The 13,297-nt window shown below is 44.9% G+C and overlaps 1 protein-coding gene and 1 pseudogene across 1 annotated transcript; both read left to right on the forward strand.

Moving 5' to 3' along the window:
* The first annotated feature begins 1,190 nt into the window (after nucleotides 1–1,190).
* Nucleotides 1,191–1,974, forward strand: LOC125525611 (early nodulin-93-like). The gene is made up of 3 exons (XM_048690623.1): nucleotides 1,191–1,325; nucleotides 1,477–1,538; nucleotides 1,624–1,974. Exons 1-3 carry the CDS (start codon nucleotides 1,262–1,264, stop codon nucleotides 1,807–1,809), a joined length of 312 nt encoding a protein of 103 aa, XP_048546580.1. The 5' UTR covers nucleotides 1,191–1,261; the 3' UTR covers nucleotides 1,810–1,974.
* A 2,784-nt stretch (nucleotides 1,975–4,758) lies between these two features.
* Nucleotides 4,759–11,944, forward strand: LOC125525612 (annotated as a pseudogene).
* The last annotated feature ends 1,353 nt before the right edge of the window (nucleotides 11,945–13,297 follow it).

The raw sequence follows: 13,297 nt of genomic DNA on the forward strand, positions 1-13,297 counted from the left end.
AAATTGCCTATAATAAGGTTTTTGGATTGTTGGAAATATGAGCAATTTACCAAATGATTTTATTAGCAGAAATATTAGATAAAGCATGACTAATATAACAGTGACAAAACAAGCCATGCGATTTGACAAAGAGAAGGTAAACAACATCTTCATATATGGACTGTAACTGAACACATTTAGAGCAGCCAGTATAGCAAGTTGCATATATGAAATAGAGTCTAACATATGTAGGGCAAATACTAGAACAAGAAACTGCAGCAGGACCTCTAACAGAAAGGAGAATAACACGTACGGGACAGTAGCAGCAGAAGCGCTGTACTTGGGGTCGGTGTCCTCGCCTTATCACCCTTCTCGTACATGACTCAAAAGGTGCGGTTTCGGAGGCCTACTGTCCCGACATGCGGTGCACGCCGCAAGACGGGATGGAGAAGAACGTAGTAGCAGCGCAGTGGTCGGAACTTTGTGGCGAGAGGAAGAGGAGCTTCTGTTGTGTGGCGAGAGGAAGAGGAGCTTCTGTTGTGTCTGTCTGGAGAGGAGGGAGCGACCTCTCTTATATAGGCACAGGAGAAGGACGCGAAGAGGCTGCGGCGGGGACATCGGCTCGGCTCAATCCCGCAACCCGCGGCACGTCGTGGCGAGGCGGGCGGCGGAGGAGGAGCGCGCGTGGATGTCCCTCTTGTTCTCATGCTCATACATGTGGGGAAAGAATCTCCCTTATAAATAGGTCCAACTTCATCTAAACTAGCAATGTGGGACTAAGCTTTTGTTCCACCTCTTGCCTTGCATAAATGGGCTGCTTTTTTATTGCAGCAACTACCCGGAGACTGGGAGCGCCCACCGCTGCTTTTTTATTGCAGCAACTACGCACGAACACGCTCCCCGCCAACCCCGATCGATCTCAATGCCTTATGTTTATCCAGTTGCAGTTTAGTGGTCATCAAAAAGTATCAGAGGCGAGACACGTGGGATTGTTTTTGTATGCGGACCATCTGTGCTGTGCCGCGTCGCGCCCGCCCGCCGCTCGTCTCGAAACCTTCCTCTCTGTTCTTAGTACAGATGGTCTCGCTTCCCACCGTCTCAGCTCGCCTTCCTCTCCGCACGCCGGTTTCGCGGTTTCTTGCATGCAGCCTATAAATCCGGCCGGAGCACCCAGCACTGCCCCATTTCATCTCACACACCGCTACTACTCATCTTCCCTCACACACTTCACACACTTCACTGCTTTCGCGGTGTTCTCGTGCCACCAACCTCCCTCGCCAAGATGTCGACGGTGACCCGCGCCTACCTCGACCAGAGGCTCGCCGCCGCCAAGCGCTGCTCCAGAGGTAGCCAAAACAATATGATGCATGGCCCGTCGGTTCACCACGCCGGCGATGCTCTTGCCGCTCTGTTCTTAGTGCATTGTACTAGCTTTCTGTACTGTCTGCGCTGAAACTTAATCGTCATTAACATCCCTCTGTTCATTCCGAACTGCAGAGGGTGCCATGGCCGGAGCCAAGGCCGCGGCCGTCGCCACCGTCGCTGCCGCAGTGCCCACCATAAGTACTTCATTAGAAGCAACCATTCACTCTGCACGGCAAGTAGAGAATACCGTCTGATGTCGTCCGTGCGATTTGTCTGCAGCTGGCAAGCGTGAGGATGCTTCCGTGGGCGAGGGCGCACCTGAACCCAACCGGGCAGGCGCTCATCATCTCCACCGTCGCCGGGATGGCCTACTTCATCGTCGCGGACAAGACCATCCTGTCCATGGCCAGGAAGCACTCCTTCAAGGACGCGCCGGACCAGCTTAGGAACACCTCCTTCAACTAATTAGCCTATAATAGATCCATTAGTAGTACTGTAATGTTCAGGCAGCACTTACGTGGTATCAGGCGAGGCTTGCAGACAGCCAGTGGTGTAGTAGTGCGCTTCTCTGCGCGCAAGAAGTTATCTGATGAAGTGATCTTGAATTAATAATGACTAGCATTTGTACAACTCGGCTTCACCTGCCATCACCCATCTTACATTTTCTTTTTGGTGATTATCGTCTGAAATGTGGCGTCAGGATGATGCCACCCCACTTTGTTAATAAATCTTTTGCGGACCGGGCTGCGGGAGGCAGGTGGCTCTGTAGGGTGGCCCCAGTAATCTTTCATTTCAAATGTTGTGTACTGCAATTTTGAACATTTGTGATGATAAATGTGAGTTTAAATCGCCACTTTTCATATACAATAGTAACCTACATTTAGTATTTTCTTTGACTTTTTAGTTGAAAAACACCTCCCTTTCTAAATATAAGCCCTTTTAGAGATTTTAATACAAACTATGTTTGGATGTACTATATGGACATATTTTAGAGTGTAAATTCATTCATTTTGCTTTATATGTAGTCAGTATTGGAACCTCCAAAAGGGCTTATATTTAGGAACGGATGGAGTAATAATAAGTAAAAGTTTTCAAAAGGTTAAAATTTGACACGGTGTCCTAATATTGGTACATGAACTTGTCATGGAAATCTCACACGATTTCTCAAAAAGTGGAAAAATCATTTGACTAGAAATAACCTCTTTAGGCACGACATCCAAATATTGGTACATGCTTAGTAGTTTCAAACCTTGGGCAGATTTCGCTAATATAGGCCAAAATGTCTCCAGAAATATATATTTTAGAAATTCATGGGAACAACTAGGCAGAGGCGATGGCGGCGGCGGCCGCGGAACAGTGGGAGAACGTGACTGAAAGTGGTGGGAAGAAGATTGCCCAACCCGCCAAAATTTAGGAACATGCCACTATCGACGGCTGTAGGTGGCCCACAACAGACGAAGTCGTCAGGTTGGCAAAATGGAGATTATGGCCTCAACCGCATTCCCCCACATCGGCCAGAATGGTCAAAGAGGCTCCTTACCAATATTGGTGGCACAATGTCAAAGTGGAAAAATGGAAATTATTGCCTCAACGGTGTGTCACCATATCGGCCGAAAGGGTCGAGTCTTCTCGTCGTTGTGGTTGTCATGGCGAAGTAGTGGGTCCCAGATGGAATGAGATGGCGCGTGGGGCATATATCTAATTCCTTTGCAATCGCTAGTGGCGTGGACTAAAATATGAAAGTTCGAGTGACAAGACTTGAATTTGCAACTTTGGCAGCGGCATCGACCGATTTTTCCATAAATATAATACTAAAAAATCCCTGATAGGTTTGATGATATTGATTGGAAATGCATATGTTAATATTTCTTTCCTATAAACTAGATCAAAGCATAATCAGACGAAACTAATATACACTCTATTTTGAAATGCAGGGAGTATGTCATATCTATAAAATATCATGACCATGGCTATTGATGATTTCTCTATACTACTCATGACATTTAATAGTATTTATTGGCATTTATTTGGATAAGGATAACCTTTTGGTGTGGGTCGGATAAGGATAAGCTTGATGCAAAAGAAACTGAAACATGTCATTTAACAACATTAATTGGATAAGGACAACCTTAATGCAACCACATCTATATAAGACGACTGAATGGTATCAGTCATGACCACAAAAACCATAGCGATTGACAGACTATTGCATAACTACATATTCCATGTTGTTCTGTGTTCTTAGGCAATGGCGAAAAATAGCATCTTCCGAGTGATCATAGTTTTTCTCATGGTGCAAGTCTGCTTGCTCATGATGATGGCAGCACCGGCAGCACATGCAGCTGCTAGACCAGTGGGGTACAATCCAGTGTGCTGCCCTAGGAACATTTACTGTTGCGGATTCGGTGGCGCATTGGCCAATGCACCCGCGCCATCCATTGAGCCTTGATGTGTGGTTTTATTCTCCTCGAGGTAGTAAGCTCATCATATAAATGATATATGTAGTTTTATTGTCTCATTTGTTACCTATTCTCAAATATTTGTGATGCTATTTTCAAGAAGATATTGTACTAGCTACTTACCTAATAGAATGAGAGGAGATTATTATATATATATTGTGTTAAAAAAACTACAAAGAGATTCAAATTTATGTTTTTATTCCTTTTGGAAACAAGATTACTTGGACACATTCATTTATGGCAAAAAGCCAGTGGTGAGGTGTGTGCCTTTGGGAATTTCCGTTTTATCATTCCATTGGTCCTCCATTTTTCAAGATTGTCTGGGTCGTGGCAACACGCTTTATTTTTTACAGAGGTCATTACTTTTTGTAGCATTTATTGAGTGATGGAGTACATCACCAATTAGTAGAAACCAACTACTGTTGGCGATGCTTGTTTATGAATCAAGGGATCCACACTCTCTTCCTTTTTTGCAAGAAGGCCAAGGCCATGTATTAAAATTGTCCAACCCTTACAACACCATCCTTACAAAAGAAGAAAAATAGTAAACATATTCTGGGTTATATCAAGGGCGTCTTCCTTCTGGACTTGTACGGCGTGAGCAAAGCTCGATGTTGCCTTTGGATTTCCAGAACAACCTTAGAGCCATGGTAAATCATTCTCTACATTTTTCAAGTGAGTGCTCAATTCCTCAAAAAAAGTCAAATAAATAGTATATGAATACAACATTTAATTCTTTGATGGAGCACGAAGGGATTGTTTGCCGTGGATCCTATATGTGTAATCTATCTATTAATCTATTACTATACTGATTAGAGACTTCTTCGAAATTCTCATGATTAATTAGAAAATACGAACTGTCCATGCCCAGGTTTAGTTCTAACCACCACTAGTGTCGGCCTCTGCATCAAGCGATGCACAACGTCATTTATTGAAAAGTATCGGGTCTCAAAGTATGAGTAACGTCTCAAGTTACCAAACAAGAACAAGAAATCAAACAAATAGCCACAACTGGCAAAATAGGATTGTGCCTAAAGACCTATCTTATTCATGGACCACCTTCTAAACAGGTTGTACATAGCCCGTGCTACTGTCTCCCATTGGTTGCACCCAAAAGCCATAAGCCCCCTCTCTACCGCACTGTGCAGTAATGACCATTTAGGGATCCAGCTAGTCGCCCTGGTAGATAACCTGCAAAAAGCTAGTGATATTTGTCCTATTAAAAACACAATCATTCCGATAGTTCCACATAGCACAAATTAATGCACAAACTAATTCGTGCCGTAGTATTGGGCTCAACCCCACCTAACCAGTTACCAAACAAATTGGAGATAATATTAAGAGGAGGTACGTGCAATGACACTTGTATTGTTCATCACCATAAGTTGGATATGGGGCAAGTGAGAGACAAATGTTGACTCGTTTCATCATGATCGCAAAACTACACCATTTACTCTCCTCCCACTTATGTTTTAAGACATCTCTAACCGATCCCCTACAAAATAGCGGAGGATCCGGCCGAGCAAAGCTTGGTGGAGTATATTTACTCCACTAACTTTTGGCCGGACATAGTCGATCCCCTAAATATAATAGAGTAAAACTTATAATTGGCTTATGCAATTCGTTGAACACTTGGTGCAGTCTGCTTGGGGACTCCGGCATGGCGAGCATCCCGGCGGTGTGGAACCTGGGTTAAACACGTAGCTGACCAGGATGCAGACGTTGACACATAGCTGCCACCGAGATGGCAAGCTAGACATTGCCAATTGCAGCATGCTGGTTCTGCTGGCAAGCTAGACATTGCCAATCACCACCCAGCACCGCTTGCTACTCACATGATCCTGCTCGGCCTGCACCCCGCCTTGTCCCCCATCGCGTGCTGCAGCTCCTACTGCTTGCCCCTGACGGAGCACTACACCCCACCACCGGGCTCGACCATGTAGCGCCTGAAGATCCTAAACTCCTCCGTTGGACATGCCTAAGGAAAGCTGAAACTGGATGGCGTCATCGACTGCCTGCGAGATGGGCGTCGGCAGTGAGTGTGGTGCTGCGTGGCACGATGGCAGCATGAGCTGCAGCTTGAGGTCATGCCGAAAGTTCATGGCACAGGCGCTCGTGATACTGCAGCTCGAGGTCGCCTTCGGCTATGTCACATGCGCTGATGCGACGAACGTGTCCCCGTCCGAGCCCTGCAAGGAGAGGTCGCTGTCGCTATCGAACCCCACCCATGATGATTTCGATGACCACGCCGAGGAGGAGGGACGGGACGGGACGCGGCACTGGGCGGCGACCCGGGAGAAGCCAGTGGTGGCGGCGAGGTCGCTGGGGGAGGGGGTGACTGAGGCTGTAGGTGGTCACCAGGGTCTAGTGGAGCGCCCTCCCATTACGTGCTCCCATTTTATTACGACCAACGAGGCGGCGCCACCGTACCTGTGCTCTGCCCCGTCGCACCGCCTGCCGGTACTATCAAAACCACGGTCTTGCTTCCCATCGTATCAAGTCACCTTCCATTGGTTGAGCGGTTTCCAGCAACCTATAAATCCCATGTCTCATCTCATCTCACTCACACTGCTAACTGACCTGTGCTACTTGACTTCACTTGCTACTGGTTCACTTCCTTCAGATCTCGTGCCATCAATCTGTCATCCACGGCGACGAAGATCTCGACCAGAGGCTTGCCGCCGCCAAGCGCTGCTCCAGGGGTACTAACTAAAACGGTGGCCATGATGGAAATTCTTCCACAGGATGGATCACATCAAATGCGATGAACACACGCACACACAAAACTGATAGCCAAGAGCCCTTGTCGTGCTTTCTTTTCTTCTTTTTTATTTCTTTTGCTATTTTCTCACGGTGTTACAAAACTCACACATCGCTGCATATATATATGCGTAGACCTGGTTGGCTAGCAAGCCGACTCGAAAACAGCACTCCTAAGCCTAACACAACGTACTACACCAAATCTACTATCAACCAGACACGAAGTCCTACTACAACTCCAAATACCATACTCCAGAGTTTGCTCTAACCGGACTGGCAAGGACTCACACTTTCCTAATTACCGGCCACACTGATGGCACTTTACTAATCCTAAAACGACTCAAACACAACTAGCACCACATATATGTCCACCTCCTAGTAAAACTACCAAAACTAAACTAAGTTTTGTTTGGATTACCTAACAATCACCCCCTAATCCAAACAATCGACTCTTTATTCTGCAAGACACGCAGACGACCTCTTGTTCATCTTGTCTCGCAGGTTGTCTCTGATGACGCGACTTACCGGACCGCAACTTCTCTCTTTTTGCAACAATGATCATCACTTCATCATCATCTTTTTTTTTCATGCCGAGTTGTAGACTGAACCAACGATTATCCGGACTACCAGCCACGCTGCCACATCTTAGTGTGATACATACAGACTAAACGCATAGCCTCATGCAGGAACTCAACTTAAATGGCGCACGTCCATCTACACGTTGATCTTCATCTTCTTATCGGTTGCTTGTACACGGGGAGACACATCTCTTCACCCGCCTCATCTTCACTTCGTCTCTTTATCGTTGGTGCCACAACTTACCAAACGACACCTCCTATCCAGAGGCAACACAACTCGCTATATACGTGCAACTCAACTTCACCGTATATGAACTCACCGGAACTCCTTGATCATGAACGGAAACGCAAGGCACAATTTCCTTTTTCCATCCGCTCTCATTCTCAATTCTTCTCCGCCAGTGACACATCTCAACTGCAACAGAAGATTCACACACCCGAGCTCTTGAACGCACCTTACAAGAACTCATGTGCACACCTTGACGACAGCTCACAACTTTTTCGCCTCTTCCTCGCCCCCCCCCGAACGACGGATCTTGACGAGATCTTCTAGCACCGCACCTCGGCACAACCGCTCCCGTCAACGATCTCCTTCCACCGCCTTGTCGATGACAACCTGTCGCCCTCCTTCGAGTCGTTCTACCCGTTGCCACGCTCATGACAGAACCTCACTGCCTTCTCGTCGCCTCTTCGCCGAAGGACAACCGCTCGACCACCCACGTCGCTGCACCACCCAGCGACTAGATCGCCCGATCCTCGTCGTTGTACCACCCAACAACTATATGGCCCGCCCCGTTAGTCAGGTCGTCACCCTGGGACAAGCGCGGCTTCAAATTGACCTAGCTCTAATACCAATTGTTGGAAATTCTCCCACAGGATCGATCACATCAAATACGATGAACACACGCGCACACAAAACTGATAGCCAAGGGCCCTTGTCGAGCCCTCTTTTCTTCCTCTTTATTTCTTTTGCTATTTCCTCACGGTGTTTGAAAACTCACACATCGCTGCATATATATATATATATATATATAGAGAGAGAGAGAGAGAGAGAGAGCTTGCTCTAACCGGACTGGCAAGCATTCACATCTATCTATCTATCTATCTATACTTATACTAATTACAGACTCCCTAAAAATTACCTATTACCTACCTATACTAATTATAGACTCCCTAAAAATTACCACATTAATCAGTAATTAGGAGCCGTTAATCTGGTGGGGCCAAGTTATTACGGTGTAGATTGATCCTAAATTCCCATGTTAGTTATTCCATAGTTAAAAAATATTAACTAGAAATTATGAACCATCAGATGAAGGTCGTAGCATGCGTTCTATCACGACTCCTTCCTTCCTATTTAATAAATATTAAAAGAACATGACCCATAAAAATATTCAAAGAACAGACTATATGATTTAAAAGAAGAGTCCATGTGTTGCACGTCCTAAAAGCTAAATCCTGAGATCGCCCAATCATTTTTCTTTCTAGCCGTCAATTCCTATTCGAGGTGGTGCAAAGCCAAAAGATTTCTTGATGTCTGCAGCTTCTTGACACGAACACAACAACCTCTCATGATCTCATCCATGGATGCCTCTCCCCGTCGCTGCCGCCGCCATCGCTGCAGTTCTCGGTGATCTCGCTGCCCTATTTTCTCTTTCTCAGTGTCATCTCCTTGGCGCTATGAATTTTCGTTATTGATTAGGGGACAGGGAAGAGAGCGGGGAGTTGTTTAAATCGGCATTGTTGTGAACTCGGGCGACAAAGTAGGATCAATCAAGAGAAGCTTCAGTTCGAATTCATGAAGAGAACTGCTATCAACGTCCAGCAACCTAGGGATTCAATTTTTTTTTATGTTAATCTACTTCAAGCCTCCTCTCCACCTTTTGCACAATCTCTCTCTCAAGAAAAAAAATTGAATCCATACTGCCAGGCGCTCCTCTCCTTCCTCGAGGCCTTCTGGCATGGTGCCTTATTTCTAATCTCATGGGCGTAGCATGTCGTTCACTCTTTCCAGGTGCCCTTCCACCTTCCCGTATAACGACATGAAGATAGTCAGGCAGGGCAGCGATCGCCCCACCGTAAGCTTCAGGTCGGTTCCTCAGGTAAGCACCACTGTATTTAGAACTAATAAACTGATGTCATCCCATTTCTTAGAAAATAGGATAACCGATCCTGCATGGCAAGTTGACTCCCTGAAGCTGATTTCCCATCTGTCCAAGTTTGTGGATTTCTCAAACTTGATTACCACTTTGAGTGTTCTACTCTTTTTCACCTAATGGCAACTTACATGTACGTAATTCTAACAAATAAAATCATATTACCTTTGTTACATCGACATCGTTCAGATTTCAGACTAACATTGTACACAGATTATTTGGGTGTGCAGGCTGCAACTTTTCTGGCATTGCTGGTTCAGTTTCGACTTTGTGTCAATGAATTTGTGCACGGGATACGAGCCTTAATGTTGCTTCCAATAGATTTGAGTCAAGATGTAGCCGGACATCTCGGAGAGTTACCACATTAGTTGTGCAAGATCAAAACACATAATTACAAGCCACCCGTTCTGATGTTTATATTTGCCCGTGTTCCTCCACAGGCTAAGCACATGCAGACAGATGCAGCCTAGGAATGCTCAGCATGAGATGAGTGTGCTGCAGGTGGACACGTGCAAGGCAACAGTAGGGGAGTGGCATGCAAAGCCACCGCCGCAGCTGACAACCAACTGTAAAATTACTTTGGATGTAAGGCTGGAAGCATCATGATACATATGTTGATAATGTTGTAATGTGTTCATTGGATAAGCAGATATGAGGCCAGTAGTGCGTGTGCTGCAGGTGGAGACGTGCCAGGCAAGAGCGGGGGCATGGAACGCAGAGCCGGCAGGCGGCAGCGATGAGAGGAAGACAGGCTAGCTGACAACGAACTATACTTTGGATGGAAGGTTTTAGCATCATGACATATATATGTTGCTTTTGTTGTAGTAATGTGTTTGTTCTCCTCTTTAGTCCTAGCAGATCTTATATCTCCGTCTCTCTCACCAGTTAGATCATACCTATAAAAAATTGTACATGTATTTCCCTTAACCAGTTAGATCACTGTTATTAGGGTAAGACTGATCATGTCATTATGTTTTCTATCTGAGACTGACATATACGTACTTATTTATCTACAAATGAAAATTTCTTCCTAAGAAAATAATGGTAATTGGCATGGTAGCAATGTTTGTAAATGTTATTTTAGCATCACTCGGTCCAATCTAACTGCCTGTTTTTTTCGTTGAGAAATTCTGCAACTTCACTGCAAAATGGTCTACCAGCTACAAGAAAAAAATACTTACTGTGTTGACTCACCATGACAGGATCATATCACAAATTGTCGTTGTGGCACTTCTTCTTTATACTGAGGTGAACCATGTGATGCGTACTAATTTAGTTTCATCAAGATATCAATATAATTTATGTTTTAGAGCAGGCATATAAATCTGTTGTATACTCCACTTATTAATTTATTTCATTGGATTAACGTTTATGTTTCTATGTGTCATTGGTATTTTCTTTGCTAGACTATGTTAAAGTTCATGACGGATATGCTGATTATCCTAAACAGAAGAATAATATGCATTTACATCATAAACTTTATCAGAATCATGGTTTGAAGACTCCAATGTCACTTAAATGCTACTATGAACATTTGTTTTGGGACATGCATTGTTATGAATGTAATAAACTTTCTCAAGAGACAAGCTCCAATGGTACTCTCAAGTGAGTGCATAATGTAGCATTAATATTTCTATGAAGTTGTACATTCGTTTTCAGGAAATAAAAGAAAGCACATTTGCATTTTTAAATCTTTGAACTGTATGTATGAAGTTGTAGCATTTTAGAATGGTATATGGACAGTAATTGTGTAATGCCATTAAATTGCTATGCGGTTCACAAATTTCAGGGTATTAAAATTGTCACTCAGAACATTATCTTTATTTCTTTTGTTTTATTATTACTATAATTCTATTCAGATGCCTAATATGAATGAAAAGGTTAATCCCTCGAGTTCCAACATAACAGTTTAACAAGTTATTTTTTTAAAACAATAAACCACTAGCCCGTGCATTGCACGGGTACACGACTAGCTTTCCTAATTACCGGCCACGCTGATCGCACTTTACTAATCCTAAAACGACTCAAACACAACTAGCACCACATATGTGTCCACCTCCTAGTAGAACTACCAAAACTAAACTAGGTTTTGTTTGGATTGCCTAACAGGCCGGCCAGCAATGCCTGTGTCCTTCTGCTGTTAACATTGCAGCCTATGCGCTGAAACTTGATCGCCATTAACATGCCTGTGTTGCTTCGGAACTGCAGAGGCTGCCATGGCAGGAGCCAAGGCTGCGGCCTTCGCCACCGTCGCTGTCGCAGTCCCCACCGTGAGTACTTCCACTGGAACACAACCATCCACCCTGCACCGTAAGTACATTTATCTCATCCGTGCGATTTGTCTGCCTTCCCTGCAGCTGGCAAGCGTGAGGATGTTGCCGTAAGCCAAGGCACACCTCAACCCGACCGGGCAGGCGCTGATCATCTCCACCGTCGCCGGGATGGCCTACCTCATCATCGCCGACAAGACTATCCTCTCCATGGCCAGGAAGCACTCCTTCGACGTCGCGCCGGAGCACCTCAAGAATACCTCCTTCCATTGATTAGCCCATAATAGATCCATTAATAGTGCGCGATAAACTACATGCCGGCCCGTACGGCCGTACGCGTCTGCTAAATGATACTAGTATAATGTTCAGCTAGAGAGGCGATGCGATGCAGATCAGGCCTCGCGCTTCTATTCGTGCATGCACTTATCTGATGAATTTACCATGTAATCCAGCCAGTATTCTTGAATAAATGAATACTACTATTTGTACAACTCTTGTTCATCACACAAAAAAGGTTAGTTTCCTACCTCTTCATCTTTTTTTACAGGAAAGGCTGAAATAAATTCAGAAAATGCAGATACCAATGTCAAAGTCTAAAATTTGAATCTTGGTGGACTGGGATACCACTGTCCTCCTAACTATCGAACCACAGGTTTGTTCACTTCAACCTCTTCATCTTAACGATGCACATATTAGTTGAGTATTGTTATTAGATTGAAAACATAGGATAGAGTAGGAAGTACTCTGACTTGTATCTGTCATCATGAGCCATGTAGTGGAATTCTTCTCTTCCCTCCTCTCGGCAAACCTGATATGGGCTTTAGGATCTCCCTCTCCTTCTGGGAAAACTGTGACAGGATCACTACGGATGAAAATGCTGCTCTCATGCCGCCCCTGTCCGAAGAGGAAAATTTTCTCTCCATTAGTAAAGCAAATGCCAACTCTGCTTCGGGCCCGGATGGCTTTTCCATCCTTTTCTTTAGGAAATTCATGCCTCAACTGTGGGGTCTTATCTGTGCGATTATCCAAGGTTTCTATTTGGGGACGGTTGATATCTCTAGACTTAACTATGCGGTCATGTCCCTCATACCTAAAATTAAGGGCGCGGAACTCATTTCTCAATTTCGGCCTATTGCCCTTATCAATAACTTTGCTAAATTCCCAGCCAAATGCTTCGCCATGCGTCTTACCCCTGTTTCCCACCGTACCCTCTCTCCTACTCAATCTGCCTTTGTTAAAGGCTGTTTTATCCTTGATGGAGTTTTATGCCTCCACGAGATCATCCATGATTTCATAAAAATTGGCAGCAGGGTCGTGATCCTTAAATTGGATTTTGAGAAAGCCTACGATTCTGTGAGTGGGATTTTCTTTGGCAGGTCCTTTTGGCCAAAGGCTTTGATGGTAGTTTTGTTCATAGAATCATGCAGATGGTCTCGGGGGGCCACACTGCTATCACTGTTAATGGTAGGATTAGCAATTTCTTCAAAAACTCTAGAGGCCTCAGGCAAGGGGACCCGACCTCTCCCATTCTCTTTAATTTTGTCGCGGATGCCCTCTCGAATATCCTATCCGGTGCTGCGTTACCCGGGCACATATCCCCTATAAGCTCTCATCTCATTCGTGAGGGCATTACCCATCTACAATATGCTAACGACCCGATTATCATGGTGGAACTTAATGATCCCTGTCTCTCACATGTCAAGTTTCTTCTCCTATGCTTCGAGGCATTG

This window comes from Triticum urartu, chromosome 7 (assembly GCF_003073215.2).
Source record: "Triticum urartu cultivar G1812 chromosome 7, Tu2.1, whole genome shotgun sequence".
NCBI classification, from domain to species: domain Eukaryota; kingdom Viridiplantae; phylum Streptophyta; class Magnoliopsida; order Poales; family Poaceae; genus Triticum; species Triticum urartu.

Excerpts from the sequence above, each read along its gene's own strand:
- LOC125525611 (XM_048690623.1), top strand. The coding sequence starts at position 1,262 with ATGTCGACGGTGACCCGCGCCTACCTCGACCAGAGGCTCGCCGCCGCC. Across the intron at positions 1,326-1,476 it reads CGCCAAGCGCTGCTCCAGAG|AGGGTGCCATGGCCGGAGCC; the intron begins GTAGCCAAAACA and ends TCCGAACTGCAG. Across the intron at positions 1,539-1,623 it reads TCGCTGCCGCAGTGCCCACC|CTGGCAAGCGTGAGGATGCT; the intron begins ATAAGTACTTCA and ends ATTTGTCTGCAG.